At 43.2% G+C, this 27,044-nt stretch overlaps 1 protein-coding gene across 1 annotated transcript in view; it reads left to right on the plus strand.

Annotated features, from left to right (window-relative positions):
* The first annotated feature begins 5,324 nt into the window (after positions 1-5,324).
* The window catches only part of MTAP (methylthioadenosine phosphorylase), a 52,935-nt gene continuing 31,215 nt past the window's right edge, over positions 5,325-27,044 (plus strand). The window contains exons 1-7 of the mRNA XM_049770373.1: positions 5,325-5,395; positions 12,661-12,718; positions 14,393-14,466; positions 16,113-16,167; positions 19,584-19,624; positions 20,827-20,886; positions 23,587-23,754. Coding sequence (XP_049626330.1) covers positions 5,325-5,395; positions 12,661-12,718; positions 14,393-14,466; positions 16,113-16,167; positions 19,584-19,624; positions 20,827-20,886; positions 23,587-23,754 — 527 coding nt within the window. The remainder of the gene's footprint in view (positions 5,396-12,660; positions 12,719-14,392; positions 14,467-16,112; positions 16,168-19,583; positions 19,625-20,826; positions 20,887-23,586; positions 23,755-27,044) is intronic.

The following is a 27,044-nucleotide window of genomic DNA, read 5'->3' on the forward strand; positions in this document are numbered from 1 at the left end:
AATGGTAGGGGTTTGCCTTGCATCTGGCCGATCCAGGGCCAATGGTGGTTTGAATTCCAGTATCCCATATGGTCCCCTGAGCCTGCCAGGAGCAATTACTGAGCGCAGAGTCAAGAGTAACCCCTGAGCACAGCTGGGTGTACCCCTCCCCCCCAAAAAATCTATGATGAATAGTCTTTGGTGTCACCACTAAATATTCTGTTGACTATGAGCTAGAAGCTGAAGAGGTATGGATAAAATGAACTGGAAAAAAGAGAAAAGTATCCATATATTTGTTGATTTTCACATCAGAATTGTTGTTAAATGGTCTGAAACTTTTTATTTGAATTACCTTCTGAAAACCAGAAAAACAAGTTAGCAGATATAATTTACAGTCCAAAAATAGCCAGGGTAGTAGGGTAGTTTACTTTCCTGGGCCATAGAGAAATACCTAGATTGATTAAGGAATCTTATCAATCAAAAAAAAGAACAATGAGTATTATCATTGTTTTCTGCCTTTTATTCTAGAACATGTAAAAATATATACAATTATGAAATAAGCCCCAAAAGATTATAGTCTGCCTGCTTTTTCAGAAACATTATCAGTTTCTTCCACAAGCCTGCCTAAGGATCATCAGATTCTAGGAGAGGTGTGGCCAAACCAATCTCTACTCACTTCTACATAACTTTACACTAAGAATGATTTTTAGAAATCAAAGTAGTTTCTTAAATATGAGTAATATTTTGTCTTGTTGGAAAAAAATCGTTTCTAAAGTTGTATTAAGAGACAGCCATATCTTGTAAGTAGCTGATCCAGGACCAAAGGTGGTTGGTTCGAATCCCGGTGTCCCATATGGTCCCCCGTGCCTGCCAGGAGCTATTTCTGAGCAGACAGCCAGGAGTAACCCCTGAGCATCGCTGGGTGTGGCCCAAAAACCAAAAAAAAAAAAAAAGATACAGCCATATATATATTCCATACATATTGCCTCTTAAAAGGGAGCCCTTTCAAGGACTTTATTTTATTTTATTTAGGTTAAAAAAGTATTTATTTAGAACAGTATCATAAAAGTATTTAAACATCAAACTCAACTGCTTCTTTTTTTTGGGGGGGGGGTGGTGCTCAGTGGTCACTCCTGGCTCTATGCTCAGAAGTCGCTCCTGGCAGGCTGGGGGTACCATATGGGATGCTGGGAATCCAACCGGGTTCCATCTGGTGTTGACCTCGTGCAAGGCAAACGCCCTACCGCTGTGCTATCACTCTGGCACCTCAACTACTTCTTAATCCATTCTAATCTACCGCACTCCACTCACCCAATTTGCAGTTCATCAGGGTCCTGAGGCAGAGAAGACCCAGATTCCCCCTCACCTGGCTGTCTCAGTACTCTACCACTTCTCTGCAGGATGAAATGGGGTTTAGAAAACACTCCAGTGGCCCACTCTCACTTGATCAAGGGAATTGGAAATGGTGTGGATTCCAACTTTCTAACCCTTTTCCTTTAAACATTTTTTTCCCTTTGAAGTCTGGGTTGGTCCATAACCAGCTTGTCAGGGCTTAATCCTGGGTCTGTGCTCAGGAGACCATATGTGATGCTGGAGATCGAACCAGGGTTAGCTTCATTCAAGGCTAGTGCCTTTCTCCCGGTACTGTCTCTCAGGTCCTGACACCTTATTTTAGGGATGTAATCTTGTCTTATTTTTTCTTACTCATAAGAGTTAACATTCTGCTGCTAGGTTTCTTGTTTGATATGACTGATGTGACATTCATGAAAACCAATTATTTTTGTTTGTTTTTGTTTTGAGGCCACCTCTGGCTGTGCTCAGGGGTTACTCCTGGTTTTGTGCTCAGAAATTATTCCTGGTGGTGCTCTGGGGACCACATGGGATGCTGGTAATCAAACCTGGATAGGCTGCATGCAAGGCAAATACCATACTGCTGTATTATTACTCCAGCCCTTAAATCTAATTTTTGGCACTGAGGCAATGCTGTGTAGAAATTGGATTTGCTTGTCACATGCAAGAATGTAAGTTGGTCAGGATTCCCCAATTAAGCAACAACCTAAAACCTAGAGAGCTGTGTCTGCATAAAGTTCCTCTCTAGTTGGCGTCTGCTATAGCAACCAGCAGAACAGTCTCTAGAAAATTACATTCATGAAGGAAACGTAGCCTCCTGCCCTTTCCAAAAGCACCCTGTTTATCTGATTTTATTCTTTCTGCCATTGTGCTTTATAACTTAAAAGAAATAACTTATATTGTATAGTTCAGGGGACTTAATGGGTCTTCCAAGCAAACCTGAGATTCCTTTAAGGCTAGAGTCAGCAATAATGCTCATACATGCTCAAAGCATGTATCTTAACTCCTATCTTTCCAACCCTATATATTATAGACTTTTAAAGATTTAACTTGAAATCAAACTTACGTTGCAAGAAAGTTTAGATCCAAATCAAATAATGGGAGCCAATGTTTTTACTTAAATGAAAAGATCAAACTGGCAGCTCAGTGGCAGAGCTGTTTTTATTTTCACTCTTATGTTTAGAGGGGCCACACCCAACAGTGCAATTTCTGGTTCTGTGGATAGGGGTGAATCCTGCCTGCTGCCATTGAGTGGGCAAACCATATGTAGTTTCTGGGGGTCTAACTCTGACAGTCCCATGCAAGATAAGCAGCTTTAGGACTGAAGTGGGGCACAGGGTGTGGGGCATTTGTCTTGCACGTTGCCACTGCAGGTTCAATCTCTGGCATCCCAGGTAGTCCCCAAAAGCCTGCCAGGAGTTATTTTAGAGCACAGAGCCAGGAGTAACCCCTGAGTGCTGCTGAGTGTGGCCCTACCCCGCCACCCACTCCACCCCCAAATAAGCGGCTTTAATCCTGCTATATCTGGCCTAAACACAGGAATATTTTGAATAAAATCGGTCTGTCTTGTCTTGGTGTTTGCTAAAAAGCATCACCCATTCATAACCATCCAATATTTGCAGCAGTTGTTTGGAACATTACTGTCCTGCAGTATTTTGGTTAGGAGAGTCTAATTTATACATGAAAGTTAACCGGATTTACCCATTCAGGAAGGATTTAGGATTTTCAGTCCTAAAGATTATGTAACTCATGTGAGAGGTGAACCCAACTTCCTTGGGGCAGAAAAATGGCACAGAGGTTAGGGCCTGCCATGCACTCCATCCAGGGTTATTTGGGGTGGGGGTACTAGGGCCAGAGCAGCATCTTATCTTCACCTTTGCATTGATAGGTCCACCTGATTGGGGTTGGGACTTCCTGAACCTCCTTCAAGCCCCCTCTCCAAAAAAGCAATTCTAAAAAAATTATTGATTATGAGTGAACCAGTTTCTAACTATTTACCATCCTGAGTCTTGGGTCGCGACCCTGCCCAACTACCATGGGGAACAGATTCCAGGTAGAGAGAGTGGCAGGGACAGGAGGCCTGCCAAGTGCCCTTTCCGAGGCCGGCCGCTGGAGGGACTCGACCAGAATGTCCACTTCCCTCCTCGAGGCCGACCAGACGCCCTTTCGCGAATGGCTAGCTCAGAAGGGCCTGCAGGGACAAACTCGGCAGGCAGGAGAAGGAAGCAATGAAATACTGGGCCGGCTGGGGAGTTGTCGACCTTCCTCCCGGGAAAGCTTTGATGCATGTGCAAGGAGTTGATTAACTGCAAGGTGTGGAGTCAAGAAAAATCAGAAGGTCAACCAACAATCTGTTATAGTCGGGATCAGCACCGTTGGAGCTGGTGCGGGGGCAGACAGACAGACAGACAGACAGACAGACAGACACACACACACACACACACACACACACACACACACACACACACACACCTACACACGCACGCACGCACCGCGGAAAGGTCTGCAGCAGAGATGGGGGAGGGTGGGTGGACGCGGGAAAGCTGGCCTGGAGGCGGGGTGGCCCGGGGTCCCCAACAGCCAATCCAGCCGTCCCGAGGAGGAAGAGGAGGAGCCGGGGCCGGCCCACGCCGCAGTGCCGGGGCTCGCGCCACTCTCTTGAACCTACTCCAACCCCTCGCTGGCATCTGGATCAGGCACCCCCGCGGGGCCGCCGCCCCTTTCCTCGCGCACTCATGGCCTCGGGGGCCGCCACCTCGCCCGTGAAGGTGAGCTCTGCGGGCTGGGCCGCGGCGATCGGTCCAGCTGGGTTCCTGCACCCCAGGAGGGACCGCGCGGGACTCCCAGCTTGGGTTCCCACGCCGGCGGCCGGGCGAGCGGGCCGCAGTGGCTCGGGGCGTCGGGGGGCAGCAGGGGGGACCACCTCGCCCAGGTCTGAGGGACCAGAACACTCTTGATCGTGCACCGGGGCCACCCCCCATTGGAGCCTTCGCCTGCAAATTGAGCCCCGCATCGCGCAGGGCGTGCACCAGCCCTTTGGAGAGGCGCCCTTTGGTGTTAGCGCCCCACCTTTCCCGGGCATCCTTCCTTCTTCCAGGGGTGAAACGCTGGCTTGGCTGGGGCCGGGGCTCAAGTGTTCCCAGTGGGTGGTTTGCAGCCTGCAGCTCCAAAGAGGCTTCCGTGCCCCCTAGTCTAACTTCCGCTCTGCCCCTGCTCCCCAGTTCCAGGCCCACGTGGGAGGAAGGGTGCTGCCCCCCCCCCTTTTTTTGCAAGCCTCCGGCTTATTTTTCTCTCTTTGGCAAGCCTTTGAGTTGCATTAGGAGTTGTCCCGAAGTTTTGCCCCAGCGGCGTCCCGCTGTGACTTTGTTTTAGAAGCTTTGGAAAGGAGTTTAAGGCCTCTCTCCCTTTGCAGGCCTCAGACTTTTGGAACTGCTTTGTTCGTTATTGGGGGGGGGGGGGGGGGGAGTGTTGATGTCTCCCTTGTGACCTCGCTCCTCCTCCAGGGTCTCATCCCCCCAGAGCCATGTGCTACCTTGGTAGCCTGGGACTTTGGCCAGAGGGAGGCCGCCCGTTTGGTGGGGTGCAGCGAAATTCCCCCCCTAAGGATTTCAACATTTTCCTCTTGTTTGCCTCCGCAGAGAGTGTAGAATTACAGTGCACTAGAAAGAAACACTGATAATGAATTAAGACCCCCCTTCTAGGCTGTTCTTGATTGGCCGAGGCCTCGTTTAACTGTTGGACTTCTGGAAATTCCTGGCAGATGGGATAAGGATTATTGGCAGCTTTCTCCAGGCTGCTCTTGAGTTCCTGCCTTGTGTTAATGTTCTCCAGGGAGAAAAGAAATCTCTATGGGTCTGTGTGTGATTCCTTCCCTGGGTCCTAGCTCTTAATGAGATACTTAGATGAAAAGAGGGTGTGGTGTGCATCTGTCAGATTTAGATAGGAAATTTCTTTTTGCCTTTTTTGGGAAGAAAAAAAAAGCTTACATTCCACGAATGTCTGTAGATGTCTTCTCCTTTATGGGTCAAGGAGACAAAACAACTCATAGTCAAGAAGCTTGTGCAAAGTATCCCAAGTTTTTTGATGCTCATCTGTCACCTGAGAATTTTTACTGGGAAGGTTCGGTTTGTGTTGTTCAGCTAGGACATGAATGAAGCTTATTATATGCTAGTTTTTGTAAATGGGGTTACTGAGTTAATGTGAAATAACTTTTCTCCAGCGTTGAAACTATTAATGAAAGGGATCCTTAGTTGCACACAACTTTATGTGGACAAAATGGAAATACACTTTTCCTTATAGTATATATTTAAAGTGATTTTTTTCTGATCCATTGTGCTTTTTTATCTTTTATTTAGGTCAAGAAAGATTGATAGTTATCAATAGTAGAGTTTTAGGTATATAGTATTTCTTTTTGTAATTAATATTTTCATTTAAACACCGTGATTACAAACATGACTGTAGTTAGGCTTCAGTCACAAAAAGAACACCTTCTTCATCACTGCAATATTCCCACCACCAGTGCCTCCCATCTCCTTCCTCCCACAACCCCTCCCTGTATTCAAGACAGGCATTCTATTTCTCTCACTCATTAACATTGTCATGGTAGTTGTTAGTGTATTTTTTCTCTAACTGCACTCACCACTCTTTGTGATAAGCTTCATATTGTGAGCCGGTCCTTCTGGCCCTCATCTCTGGAAATCATAACATTAATGTCTTTCATTTTTCTCAAAACCCATAGATCAGTGAGACCATTCTGCGTCTTTCTCTCTCTGACTTATTTCATCAACATAATAGATTCCATGTACATCCATGTATAGGAAAATTTCATGACTTCATCTCTCCTGATGGCTGCATAATATTCCACTGTGTATATGTACCACAGTTTCTTTAGCCATTTATCGGGTGAAGGGCATCTTGGTTGTTTCCAGAGTCTGGCTTTTGTAAACAGCACTACGATGAATATAGGTGTGAGGAAGGGATTTTTGTATTGCATTTTTGTGTTCCTAGGGCATATCCCTAGGAGTGTTATATAGCTGGATCATATAGGAGCTCATAGTTGGATCATATAGGAGCTCAATTTCCAGTTTTTATTTTTTGTTGTATTTTTTTCTTTTTTAGTTTACATAGCCACACCTGGTGACACAGGTTACTCTTGGCTATGCGCTCAGAAATTGCTCCTGGCCTGGGGGACCATATGGGACTCAGGGGGATCGAACTGCAGTCTGTCCTAGGCTAGTGCGTGCAAGGCAGACACCTTACCAACAGTGCCACTGCTCTGCCACAATTTCCAGTTTTTTGAGGGATCTCCATATTGTTTTTCACAGGGGCTGGACTAGACAGCATTCCCACCAGCAGTGAATGAGAGTTCCTTTCTCCCCACATCCCCGCCAGCACTTATTGTTCTTGTGATTTGTGAATTGTGCCAGTCTCTGTGGCATGAGATGGTACCTCATCGTTGTTAAAGTAGTATTTTAAAAATAAAAGTGCTGGAGAGATAATACAGGGTTAAGGCTCTTGGCTTGCACACAACTAACCCTGCCTAAGTTCCAGCTTTGCATATGGTCTCCCTAGCACTACAAGGAGTGATCTCCCCACCAAAATAAATAAATAAATAGGAGTGATCCCCGAGCAAAGAACAGGGAGTAAACCCTGAGCATGTCTTGTGTGGTCCAAATGAATAAAGCCACAGGCGTAGGCTCCCAGTTATTAGCTCTGCCTCGGTTTCTAGTACAATTAGAGCAGTACATTGGAGTACATCCTGGACACTATGAACAGAGTCCTGGTGTAAATATTGAATGCTGTGATTTTGAGTCTTGGCATGCTACTGAATATAAAATGAATAGCTATAAATAGTGCTTGTTTTTCTGCTGGTTTTAGTCTTTGAGATTAGAATGGGTGAAAGCTTGACTGTGGAGAATCTGTGGTGCCAGCATTAAATCCCATAGGCTGCAGCAGCAGCTTCTTAGAAAACGAGAGGTGCTAGTGTCCAGAACAATATAGGCTAATTAAAACCATACTACCTAGTAATCAGAGTGGTTAAGCTGGAACTTACTCTCAATCACTGAGGCCTGGGGAATATCAACTGATGTTCCATGTGGGCACAGAAGTCTTCCTGAGCTTTCATCCTGTCAGCTGTGTATGAGGAATTTCCAGAATCTGGCAGATGTTCTCTGTACCTAGTTCATACTCCTGTCATGTGGATGACCTGCATGCAGCAGGTGTCCTCTGGACACACCTAGCCTGGGACAGGAAGGGCTATCATCTTTGATTGGTGTTATGTGTGCTGATTACCTGCCACTTCTGCCTTTGGTCATTTACAAAACATCCTTGGATGAGGTGAGAGCTAGTGAGAGGAGGAAAGATGCTATAGCCAAGAGTCCCAGGCCCCTGTGCCCTTAGTTTTAAACTGAATGCTGGTATCACCTCCCCTGGGAGGTCATTGGATTTAAGCACAGGTATATATTAACCCGCTGTGGCTTCTGAACCACCAGTATATAGTCTGACTCAGACCACTCCCTGTGCTCATTTGGGGATTTTGGGGAGAGAGCCAAGAACAGGGCAGGTCTGCCCAAATGGGTAGCAACTGTACTTAAGTAAAAAGTAGGGGCCGGAGAGATAGCACAGCGGTGTTTGCCTTGCAAGCAGCTGATGTAGAATTTAAGGTGGTTGGTTCGAATCCTAGCGTCCCATATGGTCCCCTGTGCCTGCCATTTCTGAGCAGATAGCCAGGAGTAACCCCTGAGCACTGCCGGGTGTGGCCCAACCCTCCCCCCCAAAAAAAAAACAAAAGTAAAAAGTACTTGGGACCGGAGAGATAGCATGGGGGTAAGTTGTTTGCCTTGCATGCGGAAGGTCATTGGTTCAAATCCCGGCATCCCATATGGTCCCCTGAGCCTGCCAGGTATGACCCAAAAAAAAAAAAAAAAAAAAAAAAAGAAGTAAAAAAGTACCACCCAGACTTACTTCTGGAGATCTCCTGGCCAGCATCTTTCACATTTTCCATATCTTAAAATGTTTATGTAGAGGTCTGGATTTTGTCATATGCCCGGCAACTGGTCTTACTAGTTCCCTGGGGTGTGGGCTTCTGCAGATGGAGGCAGCATGCTCTTTGCAGGAAAATGTAGGGATGCACCAGTGTAGCATTGGTGTCAGCAGACTTCTGTTTTCCTGACAGCCGTTTTTTAGCATGCATGGTCAACCTCATACCTCACTTTTGAAAATATGTTTCACAGAATTCCAGCTTTTACTCATTTTCAATTGAATAGACAGTTAACCTATTTGAATTATAGATTAAATATATCTTTTTTTTTGTTTGTTTTGGTTTTTGGTTTTTGGGTCACACCCGGCAGTGCTCAGGGGTTACTCCTGGCTCTATGCTCAGAAATCGCTCCTGGCAGGCACGGGAGACCATATGGGATGCTGGGATTCGAACCATGGACCTTCTGCATGAAAGGCAAACACCTTACCTCCATGCTATCTCTTCGGCCCCAGATTGAATATATCTTGCAAGCATATGGCTTTGGGTTTGATCTGCCTGGCAACACAGAAATGAGTGCAGAGCGATATATTTAATCTGGTCAGCTAAAACACAGGCTAAAGGCTGACAGGATACAGTGTGTTGTGGTGTGAATGCCTTTTGTACCATATTTACAACCCCAGGTGAGCAGGTCTGAAGCAGGGTCACTGCATTAATTAGTAAACCAAAACTGGGAGAAAAACCTGGGAGTTGGATGACTTCAAGCCTCATGGTCCCTGGGCCCACAAGCTCTGTTTACCAGCTCAAATCTCAACCCTCAGGCTGAAGGACCCAGTGAGAGACAAAAGTATATATCCCAATCTAGTCTAGGTGAACCTTTGATACTCAAAAGGAATAAATGAATAGGAAAGAGGAAGCTGGGGAAAGTCTTTGTTTTGGGTAAAACAGGATGTAATTCAACAGTGTGTCATTCAAATCTAACCAACCAGGTATCTAGCTCAGTGTTCCCATAAATGTAGTTTGTTTGTTTCTTCTCTGTTTTGAGTTTGAGGACTGCACCTAGCATTGTTAGGGCTTACTCCTTGCTCTGTGCTCAAGGAAACATATGTAGTGCTGGGACTCAACTGGGGTTGGCTTCATGCAAGGCAAGTACCTTAACCCGTGTACTATCTCATTGACCCCCTTTATATTCTTCACACTTATATTCCAGACGGAATGGCAAACGCATGTGGTGAGAGTCCATGTGGAAGAAGTGGGGTTCTCTAGACTCTAGTTTCCTCAGGCAATTGTCCAGCTTGCACTCCAGGGATTTCTTTTAATTTCTGGGACCTTGGGGACACATGCCTTGCATGCAAATGATATCCAGTTCTGTTCCATGCACCACCAAGTGTGACTCTTGAGGCCATTGAGAACAGTTGGGAAGACCCTGAAATTTCATAATTGCTGTGACAAGGATGGACATGTAGTCTACTTGTCTACAGGTAGTTGGATGTAAACAGATTGATCTTATAAGGGATAGGCATCTCAGGAAGAAAAGAAGCTCTTCTTTTGTCCTTATTTTGTTATTATTATATTTGTTATATTTATAATTCATGTAGTAAAGGGACATACTGTAATTTTCAGCATATAAGACGACCCCCTAATTTTGCAGTTAAAACATAGGTTTAGGCCTATATTCGCTGTATCAGACAGAACGTTCCTGTCTCTGATTCTGGCCAATCTTGGGTCCAGAACATTGTCTTATTTGCATGCATAAAAAGCCTGCTTGGACTGGCTGAGTTAGAGAGGTGGTCCGAGAAGCCTAGCAGTGATTGGTGCAGGATTGAGTTGGAAAATTCGTTTTGTGGCAATATTCAGACAATTTTCGTTTAGCGGCATATTGAAACATTTTTCGGTAAAGGTTGAACTAGATGGCATTCCCACCAGCAGTGGATAAGAGTTCCTTTCTCTCCACATCCCCTCCAACACTGCTTGTTCTCATTCTTTGTGATGTGTGCCAATCTCTGGGGTGTGAGGTGGTACCTCATAGTTGTTTTGATTTGCATCTCCCTGATGATTAGTGATGTGGAGCATTTTATCATGTGTCTTTTGGCCATTTGTATTTCTCCTTTGTCAAAGTGTCTGTCCATTTCTTCTCCCCATTTTTTGATGGGATTAGATTTTTTTTCTTGTAAATTTCTGTCAGTGTCTTGTATATTTTGGAGATTAGCCCCTTGTCTGATGGGTATTGGGTGAATAGTTTTTCCACTCAGTGGGGGGGCTCTTGTATGGAAAAGCAATATGGAGATTCCTCCAAAAACTGGAAATCGAGCTCCCATACGACCCAGCTATACCACTCTAGGAATATACCCTAGGAACACAAAAATACAATACAAAAACCCCTTCCTTCCACCTATATTCATTGCAGCACTATTTACCATAGCAAGACTCTAGAAACAGCCAAGATACCCTTCAACAGAGGAATGGCTAAAGAAACTGTGGTACATATACACAATGGAATAGTATGCAGCTGTCAGGAGAAATGAAGTCATGAAATTTTTCTATACATGGATGTACATGGAATCTATTGTGCTGAGTGAAATAAGTCAGAGAGAGAGAGAGAAAAACGCAGAATGGTCTCACTCATTTATGGGTTTTAAGAAAAATGAAAGACATTCTTGCAATAATAACTTTCAGACACAAAAGAGAGAAGAGCTAGAAGTTACAGCTCACCTCAGGAAGCTCACCACAAACAGAGATGAGTTTAGTTAGAGAAATAACTATGTTTTGAACTATCCTAATAATGAGAATGCACGAGGGAAATAGAAAGCCTGTCTAGAGTACAGGCGGGGGTTGGGTGGGGAGGAGGGAGACTTGGGACATTGGTGATGGGAATGTTGCACTGGTGATGGGTGGTGTTCTTCACATGACTGAAACCCAAACACAATCATGTATGTAATAAAGTAGTTTAAATTAAAAAAAAAAACACATTTTTGGGATATACTTGGAGTATAAGACGACCCCCAATTTTCAGTTGACTTTTTTTGTTTCAAAAGTCGACTTATACGCCAGAAAATACCGTATATAACTGTGACCGGTATTATGTAAAACTATTGTATTGGAGCTGAAGAGTCAGCTCAACTGGCTGAGCATATGCCTTGCATTTACAAGGCCTGATGTAGTTCCTGGTGCCATAGGGTCCCCTGAGCATTGCTGGATTTGGTCCCCTAAATAAAGTAAAGTTTAGTTCATGTGACTATATTTTCTTAGAGTTCTCAAAGTTACAAGTACAGAGTGAGCCTTAAAGGAATGTCTATAAGCAGATGTTAAGGGATTTAAGGAAATCCATTGACAGTCCCCAATCTCTGCCATTTTTCTGCTCCCAGAGGTCACCAGCAACCCATGGTTCCTGTACTGACATCATATGACCTTTTCTCTGCTGCCTCTGTCCAGTTGGTGCCCTTCTCAGACCCCTTGTTAGCTCTATCCAAACAATCCAGGGTCAGTTTACCAGTTCAGACAGTTTAACTTGGTCACATCAAATAACACTCCTCAGTTCTGGGACTCAGAATGGCGATAAGATCTTGGTGAGCTCAGTTCCCTTGGTGACTCAGTTCCCTTTTTAGAAATTTATGATCTGAGACCCTAAGAAAGAGCTGCTCAGTTCTAGCTGTACATTATTCCTACAGAAGATGTTAAAGAGAACTCATTTCTGCTCTGCACAATTATTCAGCATCTATGTAATCGGGATGTGGGCTTTGGTATTGAAAGCTCCTGGGTGGGAACATGGGGGTCTATGTCTTGGGGGGCACCAGAAGGTTCCTGCTCCTGTTCCACTCCTGAAGGAGAGTTTTCTAGAATAAGTGCAAGAGAAAAATCCAAAATAATTGCTCATTTCTGGAAATGAATGTCTGTCTTTTTCTTTTGTTTTGATTTTGGGGCCACATCCAGGCAGGGGTCGTCTTTAAGGTTTATAATGCTATTACCTTCCAAGAAGTCAGTAAGCACAGATGTTTTAAGTCTTTATATATATGTATAGTTTTTACATTCTTAATCAGTGTGAGTTACAAAGTTATTCATGTGGGAGCACACCATGCAGTACTTAGGGGTTACTCTTAGCTTTGCATATGGAATGCTGAGGACCCATGTCAGCCACATGCAAGACCATTGTTTGACTTGCCGTACATATCTCTGGCTCACAAAGTTATTCATTTTAAGCTTTAGCATACACCAAATCCTTTCACCAGTGTTAACCTTCCTCCACTCTTGTGTCCTCAGTTTTCCTCCCAGCCTGTCTCTAGAGCAAGCCCTTTTCCCCTCCCCTGTTGTCTTAGTGTTTCCCTCCCTGATTTATCCCCCCTCCACCTCCAATTCAGCGGTCAGCTTCCTGAACGCAGCGCCTTAGACCGCTCGGCCATCCTGACATCTTCAGTGGTCAGCTTCCTACTGAAGAAGAGTTCTCTTGCTTTTTGTTTCTATTACCTTCTCTCCTGCTCTTTGTTTCTATTACTTTCTAGACTTTCTTACTCCACTATGAAATTTATTTATATCTCACATACACAGAGATCATACTGTGTCCTTCTTTCTCTGACTCACTTAATTCAGCATGGTACACTCCAGATTCATCCACTTATCAGCATATCCTCTGACTTTATCTTCCCTTACTATCCAGTATTATTCCATGTGTGTATGTGCCATGCTTTTTTAAATCCAATCATCTATCCTTGGACACTTAGATTGCTTTAAGATTCTGGCTAATGACTAGTGCTGCAGTCAACATAGGTGTGCAGATGTCCTTTCTTTTGACCTTGGGGTATATTCCAAGGAGTGGGATTGCTGGATCTTATGGAAGCTCGATTTTTAGTTTTGAGTAATAACCATATCACCTTCCAAAAGAGATGGACCAGTTGACATTCCCACTGATAGTGAAGAATTCCTTTCTTCCACATCCTCACCAACATTGGTTATTGTTCTTTTTGGTGAGTGCAGATGTTTTTAAGTCTTGACTTTGCAAGAGTGTTGCAAGTCAGCTCCTGAAGAGGTTGACTGATGGAGGGATGGAGGATGAGGTCTTCCCCCCCCAGCTCGGAGTACTCGTCTGCCATCCCGTCCAGCCGATGGTTCTGAGGTGAAACGGCGGGTAAACAGCTCGCAGACAGTCAGGCTTGTGGAAATATTAGCTTTATTCGGTGCACAAGACTGAAGTCCAAAGCCTCCGCATCAGTTCCAGACAAAAAGCCCCTCGCCTTCCACAGACCCTTGTTTTTATCCCCCAGAATCATTTACCACCCAATGGTGGGATCAGATACCACCCAGTGGTGAAAGCAGAATCAGCTACCCACCCTAGGGTGGGGGCAGAATGCCAGGTCACATCCTAGGGTAGGGCACAATCACCGATCAGGGTAGGGTCAGTAACTAATAATAATCCCATAAAATGTTTACATACACAACACCAGTTGACATTTCCACTGATAGTGAAGGAGGATTCCTTTCTTCCACATCCTCACCAACATTGGTTATTGTTCTTTTTGGTGAGTGCAGATGTTTTAAGTCCTTGACTTTGCAAGAATAGGCAAAATAAAAACTGCTGTACTTGTTCGCTGCATGCTAATTATTATTCAAGTCCCCAAAAATTTGGGGAGTTAGTGGTAGAAATGGACTTCCCACAATTCTGTAGGCCATAGATTCAAAAGTAAGGTGTTGGCAGGCTTGATTTCTTCAGTGACCATTTTTCCTTGACTTACAAGTATTTCCTGTGTCCCTCTCTGGGTCCTCTCTGTATCCTCAGATAACATAGACTCACAATCCTCACAGTGTTCAATACACTCACCAGTGAGTTTTATTCCTGGCTCTGTGTCCAGAGGGAAAGCATGGGCTCCACTCCAGCCCACTGCATTGTCTCTCTGGGTCCCAATATGGTCTTTTATAAGGACTTCAATCCAATCAGAACCCTCTCTCCCCCCATGACCTCATTTTGTGACCTATTTAACATCCTGTCCCTAATCAGTTACATTCTGAGGCATAGGACCTGACCTGGACTTCAGTGGAGGGAGTCTGTGAGGGGTTCGTGTTTCCCTTCCATAATTAACATACTCCTGTCTTGTTCAGGTTGGAACTATCAGGTATACCCTGGGGGTCAATTTGAAGGGGTTGAACGAGTGTGCAATGCAGGCATTTGGCAGGTCTGCCCCATCAAGAGGACTTTTGTATGCTGTGCTTGCCAGTTAGTGTGTCATTGAAGGACAGAAGTTGTTTAGATCAAGGATTGTCTTGCATTGAATTCTGGTTCCTTTATCTTAGAAGTTTGAAAGCACTCTGGTTTCTCTGTGGCTTGAATCTGGCATTATGGGATTTTGAGAATGTCTTCCCTGGATGGGATATGGCAGGCCTCAGGACGGGCCAAGGAAGCTGGATCTGGAAAATCTTTCTGGATCTGGAAATTTATCTCTTTAGGAAGTATCAGTCCAAGGAAATGTTCCCCATGATTTTAGTCACTTCGTTGTCAGGTAGCCCTGTAGTTTTGATTAACAGTTCTCTTTGTCATTGTTCCTATTTGTGTTCCTGAGTCTAATTTGAGGCCCTTATTTCTTCCTTTCCATTTGGAATATTGAGAATCTCCTAGAATCAGGTATCCAGGGGAAATGGGAGTTAGTAGGACTCCACTTACTTGGAAGTCATCATTTCTGAACTTAGGGTCATGGCAGGCTCTGAGGAGTGACACCCTTTTTGTTTGAGTTCTGACCTTGTAGATTTGTGAGTAGAAATTGTAGGACAAGGACTAGTTGGAAAATCTGGCAGGACAGTGAAAGGATTTCCTTATTTCAGAACCTTGAGTAATCTTCAACTGGACACAGTTGACTTCATAGTCCATCTTGGTTCACAGCACATATATTTCCCAGATGGCACAGGGTGGCCTAGGCAGAGGACTGATGCTTCTGGCTGCATCTGGTGAAGTCTCATTGTTGAAAGGGATTCTGAGTATGGACATGATCATGCATCGGGTGGGGCGTCCCCTCCCCCTCCTGGGTTAGGTGCCCACCAGAGTCACTGTTTCTATTCTTGATTCATGACCTTGTCAGAAACTTGAACTTTATACGAGTTTTCCTCATGATGTGGACCCTGAGAACACTTTCTAATGGAAATGGTATAGGAAGAATTCCAAGGATGCCAGGAAGTCACACGTGGAAGACCTTGACTTCCTAGTGCTGCTTTGTCCTCTGGAGCAACTTTTTTCTTTAGGAGGGGATGGTTATTGGGACGAGCCATTCTCAGCAGTGTTCAGGGGCTATTCTCTGCCTCTGCCCAGGGACCACTCTCCTGGCAGTATTCTGGGGGACCATATGTGATGCTGGGGATGAAACCCAGGTTGGCCGTGTGCAAGAGGACATGCCTTAAGTGCAGTACCTATCTCCCTGGTACCCTAGGCAACTTTTTAAAATATCTGTTACTTTCCTCATTTGTGAATCAGGTAGGCTATTAATCTCCAGTACTTTCCCCCCCAAATAGGACAAAATGCGATGCTCCACCCTGCTCTAAACACTTTACTCATATTATGATGGATGAGTCAGTGTTTCAGTATTGTTCTTTTACAACATAGGGAAATACACAATTGATTTGAATTTTGGGGCCCCATTGACAATGGAATTAGGGCTTCATGGTTCCTTCCCACTGGTATTTTGTTGTGGGGCCAGTAGGTGGCGCTAGTGGGCCACATCCTTAGCCTTGCTGACCTCACAGCTAGAAAATGTTCAGCAAACCAGCTATATGCCAGTGTATCAGTTACTACTACACTTATCCTGTTTCCCCTTGCACAAATTTGGGTTTCTAGAAACAGCCCTTGGCTAGTTCATAGGACTCACCTGCATCTGCAGACCTCCTTGCAGGTGAGTAATAGCTACATTGCTTTCAGACTCAGTATTGTAATGTTCCTAATGAAGGCTAAGGGACCCAGCTCTCCAGAACATAGATCATTAAAAAGCCATGCGTTGCAGAATGAAGCTCAGGGCCTCTGTGGGGGAACATGGAGTGCTGGACTTCAATAGCAGTGGGAGTTCACATTTTTTAACCACCACATTATGCTGGATTTAGCTTGACCCAGCGACTGTAGCTTCAAAACAGAGTCATATTTGGTTTGTACATTGAGCATTTGAAAGTCCGGTGTTAGATGTGAGATGACCTGACTCCCAGACCACCCAAAAGTAGCCAAGTTGGAGTCAAAGTGGCAATCCTTTCTATTTTTTTAAGGAAAACAGAAGCTTTTTACATACACAGAAACATCAAAGAATAACTTCAGGGTTAGAAGTTCAGTTTTCAGACTGAGTGAAGACATGGGCAAGACAATTTATTAATAATTCCTAAATTCCCCAGTTAGGGATGGGAATATGGCTCAGCAGTGTAGCATCTGTTTTGCATGTATAAGATCCAAGGCTCAGTCTCCAAAATCACATATCCCCGTGTGCGCACACGTGCGCGCGCGCACACACACACACACACACACACCACCCCTACTAAAGTCCCTGGTAAGTGGTGTTTCAGAGTTATAAAACAGACAAATCCAGGGGCCAGAGAGATAGTGCAATGGCTAGAACACTTTTCTTGTACAAGGCCTCTCAGGCTGGTTTCACTCTCTGGAAACTCATATGGTCCCTCAAGCATTGCCAGGAGTGATCTCTGAGTACTGAGCTAGGATTGAGCTCTGAGCAGTATCTTTCTCTCTCTCTCTCTCTCTCTCTCTCTCTCTCTCTCTCTCTCTCTCTCTCTCTCTCTCTCTCTCTCTCTCTCTCTCTCTCTCTCTCTTTCTCTCTCTCTCTCTTCTCTCCTACACACACCACACACCACGTCTAGCCCTAAATTACAAAACTTACCTTTAATCAGAAAGTTGAGAAAAATCTCACCATCATAGGAGGACTAGAAGGAAAGAGAACATAGAGAATAGAAGACAAATAGCATAGTAACAATCCTGAGATCTACTCTCTCTCTCTCTCTCTCTCTCTCTCTCCTCCTCTCTCTCTCTCTCCTCTCTCTATCCTTTCATATGTAGTTTCATAGAATATTGTGATTGAAAAAAGTGATTCCTTCAGGGCCGGAAAGAGCACAGCAGTAGGGCATTTACCTTGAATGTGGCCAACCCAGGAGGGACCCCAGTTTGATTCCCACGCATCCCATATGGTCCCCCAGCCTGCCAGAGGTGATTTCTGAGTGCAGAAGCCAGGGGTGACCCCTGAGCACTGCTGGATATATAAACTTATATAATTCACTTTATAAATTTACTTTATCTATGGTAACACATGTAATCCCTCTCACATTTCTTAAGTAAAAATATTTTACCTCATTAAAGTTCCCTCTCAAACTGGTACTCACTTAACTGTAGTGCTGACTGAAGTGGACCACATATATTGAGTTGGAAACAATATTGCTTTAGTTTGTTTTGTTTTGTTTTGCTTAGTCTTTCCCCTATGCAATTAGATTTGTAGTAAGGGTAGAGAAATGAGGTGGTGTGATTGAGAAAAGCTGTGATTTCTGTAATACACCACAAGATGGCCGCCAACTTCACAAATTTACTCAGCCATTTTGGGAAGTTGTGAACTCTTAAGAACACTGAAAAATGATTAAATTGTTAGCATTAAAATATAAGAATTTTAAGCTAGGTGCCCCAGAGAAAGAAACAGGAGAAAGCACTTGCCTTAGTGTGGCCAATCTTGGTTTTATCTCTGGCACCATATATTTTTGCCCCTAAGACGCAAAGCCAGGAGTAACCCTTGACTTCTGCCAGATGTTTGTCCCACCAAAGACTCCCCAGAGTAAAATAAAACTATCATTGAAATTAATAATTAGGGGGGCTGGAGAGATACCATGGAGGGTAAGGTGTTTGCCTTGCATGCAGAAGGATGGTGGTTCGAATCCGGGGCATCCCCATATGGTCCCCTCTCCTGCCTGCCAGGGGCGATTTCTGAGCGTAGAGCCAGGAATAACCCCCTGAGAGGCTGCCAGGAGTGACTCAAACGCCAAGGAAGGAAGGAAGGAAGGAGGGAGGAGGAGGGAGGAGGGAGGGAGGGGAGGGAGGGAGGGGAGGTGAGGAGGGAGGAAGGAAGTAATAATAATTAGGTGTTATCTATTGAATATTACAAGAGATTGACTTTTCGTGCCACTTAAGACTCCCTTTCTATGGTCCCTTATGGTCTTACAGAAGAAAATCTTTGCTATCCATTATCAAATGAATTGATATAGACTAATAACAAATAATTCTCTTCTGATGTTTTTGTGCTACTAATGAACTATTTTCAACTTCTAACACAAAAGTTATTGCTAAATAATCTATTATGCCACAGATCATTAGTAGTTTTATTGTAAATAATGGTGTCCCATTTATTATATAATATTTGTAATTTATATGTAAATGTTTGAAAACCACTGCCATAGCATACTTTGTAGAGAAAATTAAATTAGTTAAAAAAGTACTTTCAGTGCTACTAAAATTGGGATGTAGAGAGAAGATTTTAGCCTGGCTCCTTGTAGAGAGAAGATTGTAGCCTGGCCCCGTGCAAGGATGACATGCAAATTTGTGAATCATTCTTTTCCTCTTTTTTTTAGTTTTTAGGTCCACCACCCGGCAGTGCTTAGGGGTTACTCCTATGCTCTATGCTCAGAAGTCATATCCTGGCAGGCTCTGGGGGGGACCATGTGGGATGCCGAGATTAGACCCACCATCTGTCCCTGGATCGGCAGCGTGCAAGGCAAACGCCCCACCACTGTGCTATCTCTCCGGCCCCCTCATTCCATGTACTTTTTTAAAAAAAGAAAGTACTTTCAATAATCACATTTGACTATTTGTAGTATGGTTTTCTAAATCAAAGTAAGGTATTTTGAACAAATTTTTCAATTCAAATAGTTGTCAGGAAATGTCATCTTAGGACCAGAGAAAATACAGCAAATAAGGCTCTTGCCTTCCAGGCAGCCAGCCAGTCCGATTCCATGGCACCACAATATAGTCCCTGAGAACTTCCAGGTTTCAACTTAACACAGAGCCAGGGATGGCCCCTGAACACTTTCAGTGTGCTTCTCCATCCCAATAATTAAATGTGACCCCACAAGTCCAACTGTGGGTTGACCAGGCTATGTTTCACTAGTATTTTTTTTAACAGGTTTGGAGATGAGCATCTAAGTAAATGAATTTGCTTTTAAAATAATTTTACATAATTATTATTTCTAATGAAAAATGACTAAATGTTGTTCCCTTTTCATTATCTCCCATAGATTGGAATAATTGGAGGAACAGGTCTGGATGATCCCCGAAATTTAGAAGGAAGAACTGAAAAACTATGTGGATACTCCATTTGGAAAGGTTAATTTCCACTTAATGGCTAGCAATCATCTCGTTTCTCTTTATCTTTGAATTTCTTCCTTTTTTCCCTAAAAAAAAAGTTAGGATAACAGAGACATCGTACAGTGGGTGATCTTCTTGCCTGAACACATCACTGGCCCTGGGTTCAGTTACTATCACCTCACCAAACCAGCAGATTGATACCTGAGCACTGTTGGGTATATACCCAACAATAAAACAATAAAAAAAAAAAATACAGCTTTTTTCTGTTTGGATTTTTTTTTTTTCCCTCCATCTGCCTCATCTGAGAGGTGGCAGTGTCCCCTTATTGTGTTCTTTTGACCTGTTAAGACAGGGCCCCTAATGGTGCCTTGGCGATGGCTTTTGAACAGACACAAGTACTTTCTAATAGGTTTCATAGAAGCCCAGATATTTAAGTCAGACATAACCCACTTGAACTTTTCAAATTTCTGCATTTGAATCACTTCTGGTGTGAGGTCATACCACACTAAATTTGGGAGCTACTATTGGCTGTTGAGTGTGGGGGGGGGGGGCGGGATTGCCTTGCACAGTAGCCTTTCCTTAGTCAAACCCAAGCCCACAGACAGAGTTTCCTTATTAGACACAAAACTGACAATAACACTCAACCTTTAGTCAGGAAAAAGAGTGTTTATTCTCCCAGCCCTGTGAAATCCTGGCCTAGGCCAGGTTCATGGTGCTGCTCTTAGACATTGTGTTTGCTGAGCTTCTAAAGGTCCTACCCTCTGACATTCAAACCAGCCTGGTTCTTAGATGGACTTTGTGTCCTCTGAGTATTGCTGTCACTCACACCAAGACTCACAGGTGCAAAGGCCGCCACTTTGTTTTCATTTTGTTTTGGCCCACCAAGCAGTGTGTGCTCAGGGGTTATTCTAGCTCTCTACACAGGAATCACTCCTAGCTATGCTCTGTGTGACCAGAGAGGAACCTTGAACCTAGGTCAGCTGTGTGTAAGGCAAGTGCCCTACCCACTATACTAATGCTATAGCCTCGAGGCCTGCACTTTAGCACTGAATTATATCCCATACCTTCCCTGTTGTCCATACCCTCCCTTGTATCTTCAACACCTAAATTCCACAAATCCTATTGTGGTTAACCAGTTTAAAAAGGGTAGCATTTAAATGTTTTGTTTTGTGTGTTTGTTTTTCAATCAGGAAGAGTAACTATTTTTCATTCTGTTTATGCCTTCTGATGCCTTAATTTTGGGGAAGATAAAGAATGTGGATTGCGTCCTCCTTGCAAGGTGAGTCTTATTTTTTGAAGATTAGCCTCACAAAAAAAATATGAACTAAATTTCTGGAAGACTATGATACAGATATGAGTTTTTACTTGTTGATGGAACCAAAGTATTTTAGTCACTTTTACCATATTTGGGGGGGTTAGTTTGGGGTAAGTTATATTAACTTTGGAGACCAAACACTAATTCCCTCCCCAGCAGCCCTTTCTTTGAGAAAGCTTAGTTAATTCAATGAGAAATAAATTAAAAAGAATTTAATTCTGACTGGAAGAATATTTTTATTCAATTTTTTTTCTTCTAATAACTAAATAAAAGGATAATGTTTGGGGGGCCTGGAGAGATAGTATATCAGATAGAGTACTTTGCCCTTTTACATAGATGTCACAGGTTTGATCCCAAGTACTACCCAGAGTGATCCTGAACACAGAGCCAGAAATAACCCTGAGCATCATTGGCTTATAACCCTCCCCCTGCAAGATGTTTCTTTTTTTTTTTTTTTTTTTTTTTTTTTGATTTTGGGCCACACCCGGCGATGTCAGGGGTTTACTCCTGGCTGTCCTGCTCAGAAATAGCCTCCTGGCAGACATGGGGGACCATATGGGACACCGGGATTTCGAACCAACCACCCCTTTGGTCCTGGATCGGCCTGCTTGCAAGGCAAATACCGCTGTGCTATCTCTCCGGGCCCGAGATGTTTCCATTCTTGATCCCTGGGGTAGCAGTTTTTAGATTTTATAGATATGGGGATATAGGTAGGTATATTAATTAGGTCCCTTGTGTTCATGCCTTGGCACTTAAAAATTAGTCACATAAAGGGCCAAACTGATAGTGGAGTGGGTAGGGTGCTTATTTTGGGTTTGATCTCTGATGCCCCTGAGCCTACCATAGTAAGCCCTGAGTGCAGAGCCAGGAGTAAGCCTTAAACATTGCTGGGTATGGTTCAAACCCAACAAGTGTCGTAGCATCCACATTGATTTTGTTTTCTCCCGATTTCAGTTACTCATTGTCCATGCTTGTCTAAAAGTATTGCCTCTAGTAATATTACTTTGACACGGGGCCAGGGATATAGTACCAGGACTAAGTCACTTGTCCTGCAGTCAGTTAACTCTAGCTTGATCCACCATTACACTTTGATCCCCTGAGTGATCACCACTGGGTGTGAGCAGAAAATACTAAGGAGAGAGGGAGTGAGGGTGAATGAGAGAAATGACACTTATTTCAGTATAATTATTGTATACAATGAATTTATAAATAAATTTATATTATTTTTTGTCAATCCCTTACTATGTGTAATTTCACTGTACGTTAATCTCCTGTGTGTAGTGTAATTTTAAAAAACTCGATCCTATTAATGTGTAGGAAAAACACAGTATAATACAGAATAGCACAGGAGAATAAGATACCAGTAATTTTTTTTAGGCCTTTACTGGGGAAATTAGAACAAATCTCTGAAGGATGAAGAGTATGGATAAGCATGGTTTCGCTATTGAGCTTCTTTTGCTTTTTTGGTTTTTTTTTTGTTGTTTTATTTTGTTTTGTTTTTTTGGGCCAGCACCCGTTTGATGCTTAGGGGTTACTTCCCTGGGTAAGCGCTCAGAAATTGCTCCTGGCTTGGGGGGACCATAATGGGACACCGACAGGTTGAAGCGCGGTCCTTCCTTGGCTAGCGCTTGGAAGGCAGGACACCTTACTTCTAGCACCACCTCACCAGCCCCAAGCTTCTTAAAGCACTTTATCTTAGTGTCCAGGCACAGAGTGTGAGCATCACTTGACAGGATCTCAGCAATTCAGAATACATTCAAAGTCAAGGTTTATTTTAATTGCTTGTTTGTTTTATATCTACAGGATCAGCCTGAGTTACAAAGTTATTTATGATTGGATTTCAAGTGATCATTTCAGTGATCATGCTCTAATCCCTTCTCCACTGTAGTTCCCTTTCATCAGTGTTCCCAGTTGCTCCCCATAAGACAGAGAATCCTGTCCCCCCAAAAAAAATTTATCTCAGCATACTTAACATTGCCCTTTTTTTAGGGAAAGTACTCTCAGGCAGTGTGTCTCACTGGAATGGACCATCTCCATATCCAATTCTGGAGACCACTACTGTCATACAGGAAGGTTCTGAAGGTCCTTTGAAGTGCAGGGTTTAATTCAGGGCTTCAAATCTTTGCAAGGCATGAGCTCTAGGCTTTTTTAATCACTTCCTTGTTCCTTGTTTTTCGTTATTGCCAGGGATTAAACTGAGGGCCTCCTGCAAGTTGAGCCACACACACACACACACTTTGCTGGAGCCTATAAACACTAAATTTAACTTCTAGATCATCATCTAGTAGTTGGGCTGTGGCTATTGCTGGAGAATTGCTTCATCATTCCTGTCTCTGGGAGAAAAACCATATGATGTGACTCCACAGTTTCTCCTGTCAACTGAGTAGAAATGTATTGGACTATGAAATGTCTGACCATCAAATGCACATTTTCTTAAGGGTAAATTCTAGCTATTCTTAATGAATAGGAAAGCCCTTAGACTGTGCTGCCAGCTGCTCTCTTAAAACCCTGCTGTTTATAATTAGGGTCTTGTGTGCTGCCTATCTTCTTGCTGTTCTCGCACTGCCAGTGAAAGTGCTTGCGTGGAAAGGCCAGAGCTGCAATTATTTTCCTGAGAGTTTCCAGTACCTGCTCAATTCATGCCATGTTGACTCCATTCCACAGGCATGGGCGGCAGCACACCATCATGCCTTCCAAAGTCAACTACCAGGCCAACATCTGGGCCCTGAAGGAGGAGGGTTGCACTCATGTCATAGTGACCACGGCCTGTGGCTCCTTGCGGGAGGAGATCCAGCCCGGTGACATCGTCATCATTGACCAGTTCATTGACAGGTGGAGCTCCCTCCAACTTGAAGGCTTCTGGAAGACCACTTCTGGTGCAGGTGGAAGGTGGGAGATCATGTGCAGGAGAAAGGGTCAAACCCACAAAACTTCAGCTTTTGTAGTTGGAGTTCAGAAACACACACATCATCAGGAATTCTCCAGCTCCTAATTCCCAACTTCGTTTTTATCATCAGTATACTGCACTTTGTACCATTAAAGATAAGGGACAAATGACCTCTATTTCCTTAGATTTGGTTAGCACCCTCTCTACCAGTTTTCATTGCTAGTCTCTCCAGCTTTGACCATTATTTTTGTTTTCAGTGAAAGTTCCAAGAGGAGGTGTACTCCTTAAATACCAGGAGCTTTTTTATGGACCCAGAGAGAAAACTCCTTCTCTCACATATAAGTCATATTATTTTATCCCTAACACCCACAACACTTCTGCTTATAGCTCTTGTCAGTACTTGAAGGAATGAACATGACCAAGAGTTTGTGTTTAGTCTTAAACATCTTGGAGGCCAGAAAGGTAGTTTAATTAGGCTGTGTGAATGCTTTACTTGCATTCACAAGCAAAGCCACATTTCTTCTACATGAATCCTGAGATACTGAGCCAGGAGCAGCCTTCAGTGACTCCAGCGAGCCAAATGTAGCTCAAAAACCAAAAATTAAAACGCTTTTTATAATAATAACAGGTGTCTTCACCAAGTCTTTGAATGTCAGAGCCCACATGTTCAGAACCAAATGGCTTAACATATCTCTGTAGTTACATAATAAAGAACATAAAGTATTAGAGATAATACTAGAAGAAAAGTCCGACTTGGTTACTAAGCCTGGGATTAGTTGGTTATTTTGGGAGCATAGTCAGATCTACTATTGTTATAGGTCTCAAACCCCATTCTCACATATAATAAACACAACTCAAGAATCCCATTGGGGCTTAAGGGTAGTAAAAAGAATAGTTATTTTCCTCAATCAGGTTTTATTCTGTCTGGACACTTCATGGCTATGTGTTCATGGCTGAGATAAATCTCATATTGGGTGTGGGAGTATTTTTTAGTTGGTTTTTGTGGACCATGTGAAAACCTCAGGTTTCACCTTATTAACTAAGTGTCTAGAAAGTGCCTTTTATGGGGTCTGCGTGATAATGCCTGTCAAGTTTGTGAAGAGTGTCCTTATTGTGAATGAAAACTTGTTAGCTGGAGGGGACGGTAAAGAACATGACTTCTTTTTTTTTTTTTTTTTTTTTTTTTTTGTGGTTTTTGGGTCACACCCGGCAGTGCTCAGGGGTTATTCCTGGCTCCAGGCTCAGAAATTGTTCCTGGCAGCGCAGGGGGACCATATGGGACGCCGGGATTCAAAACTGATGACCTCCTGCATGAAAGGCAAACGCCCTTACCTCCATGCTATCTCTCCGGCCCCAGAACATGACTTCTTAGCAGCAGAAAAGTAGTTTTGTTCAAAGGGTGATTGATCCTATCCCTAAGTGCTGCAGGCGTCTCACATCTCTAGTGGGGAGCAAATCCTTCAATGAGAGGAAAACGGGTAACACGAGCGGTCGAATATGAAATATGAAATAATGAAACCACACAGAGTGTGTGGAGTCAACTCATCTTCTGGCAGAAGTGCGACAAGTTTAATTTTTTGAGCAGGGGAATTTATAGGGGTAAAATTAGCCATTGGTGAAGAATAATTATAATCACAAAGCAAGGTACAACAGTAACAATACCTAAGCTATGGGTGTGACTGTAAACATTCTAGGTTACAAAAGAAGGTTACAACTTAAGGTAACTCTTTGCAAGCTTACTTTGAATGCAAAATTATGATTAGGAGGGAGTAGAAAATATCTAGGACCTTGATCTTTACTGGACTAGACTTTATTGTTTTAGAGGTAAAGTAAAGGGAGGAGCCAAATCTCCAAAAATGAGTTTCCCTATTTCTAAAGGAGGGTCAATAGTCAATAGCCAGAAAATGCAGCTGCAAGGACATATTTGAAAAAGAGAGAAAAAAGGGGCCGGTGAGGTGGCCCTAGAGGTAAGGTGTCTGCCTTGCAAGCACTAGCCAAGAAAGGACCCCGGTTCGATCCTCCAGCATCCCATATGGTCCCCCCAAGCCAGGTGCAATTTCTAAGTGCTTAGCCAGGAGTAACGCCTGAGCATAAAACGGGTGTGGCCGAAAAGAAAAAGAGAGAAAAAGTATTGTCTTTGCTATTAGGGCTGGCTATATCCAGAAAAGGGGTTCTCAAAATAATCTTCGGTGCTGAAATTTCTGAGCCAAATTATTTGATAGAGGCCATAATTTTGCCTGATATTTACAAAGGAGAGATAGTCAAATACTGACTAAAAATGTAATGCCAAGCATCTCTTTGGAAATTCCTCAACCATCCACGCAGGGGAAAAAGACATCCACAGTGGGCCTTTTGAGGAACCCCATGAGGGTTATTTTAGTTCTCCCCACCAGAAAAATCTGAGGATACAACTGGTGGGCTGAGTCCCCCTAAAAGTTTAGGTATGCCCTGGCACTAAGGATATAATCCTTTAAAATAAATTTTCAAATTTTGTGTTTGTTCCATATTACAATAACATTTTGAATAAATTGATATTAGATAAAAGATAACTTGTTTCCTTGTTTAATGTTGCTACTGGAATTTTTTAAATTAATATATTTATTTAAGCACCATAATTACAAATGTCTTTGTAGTTGGGTTTCAGTTATATAAAAGGACACCCCCCTTCACCAGTACAATACTCCCATCACCAATGCCCCATTTCCCTCCTTCCATCCCCTGCCTGTATTTAAGACATATTATTTTTATCCCTAACACCCACAACACTTCCTGCTTATAGCTCTTGTCTTCTATTTCTCTCATTACCATTGTCATTATAGTGTAGTTATTTCTGTAACTGAACTCACCACTCTTTGTGGTAAACTTCATAACGTGGGCTGGACTTTCCAGCAGTCATCTCTATTGTCTCTTATTACAATTATGTCTTTTATTTATTACAATAATGTCTTTTATTTTTTATAATTTCATAGATGAATAAGACTATTCTGTGTCTTTCTCTCTCCTTCTGATTTATTTATTATTATAATAATGTCTTTTATTTTTCATAATTTCATAGATGAATAAGACTATTCTGTGTCTTTCTCTCTCCCTCTGATTTATTTCACTCAGCATAATAGTTACCATGTCCATCCACATTTAGGAAAATTCCATGACTTCCTTTTTTCTGATGGCTGCATAGTATTTCATTGTGTATATGTACCACAGTTTATTTAGCTACTCATCTGTTGTTGGGCAT

The sequence above is a fragment of the Suncus etruscus genome, chromosome 1, assembly GCF_024139225.1.
Source record: "Suncus etruscus isolate mSunEtr1 chromosome 1, mSunEtr1.pri.cur, whole genome shotgun sequence".
NCBI lineage: Eukaryota > Metazoa > Chordata > Mammalia > Eulipotyphla > Soricidae > Suncus > Suncus etruscus.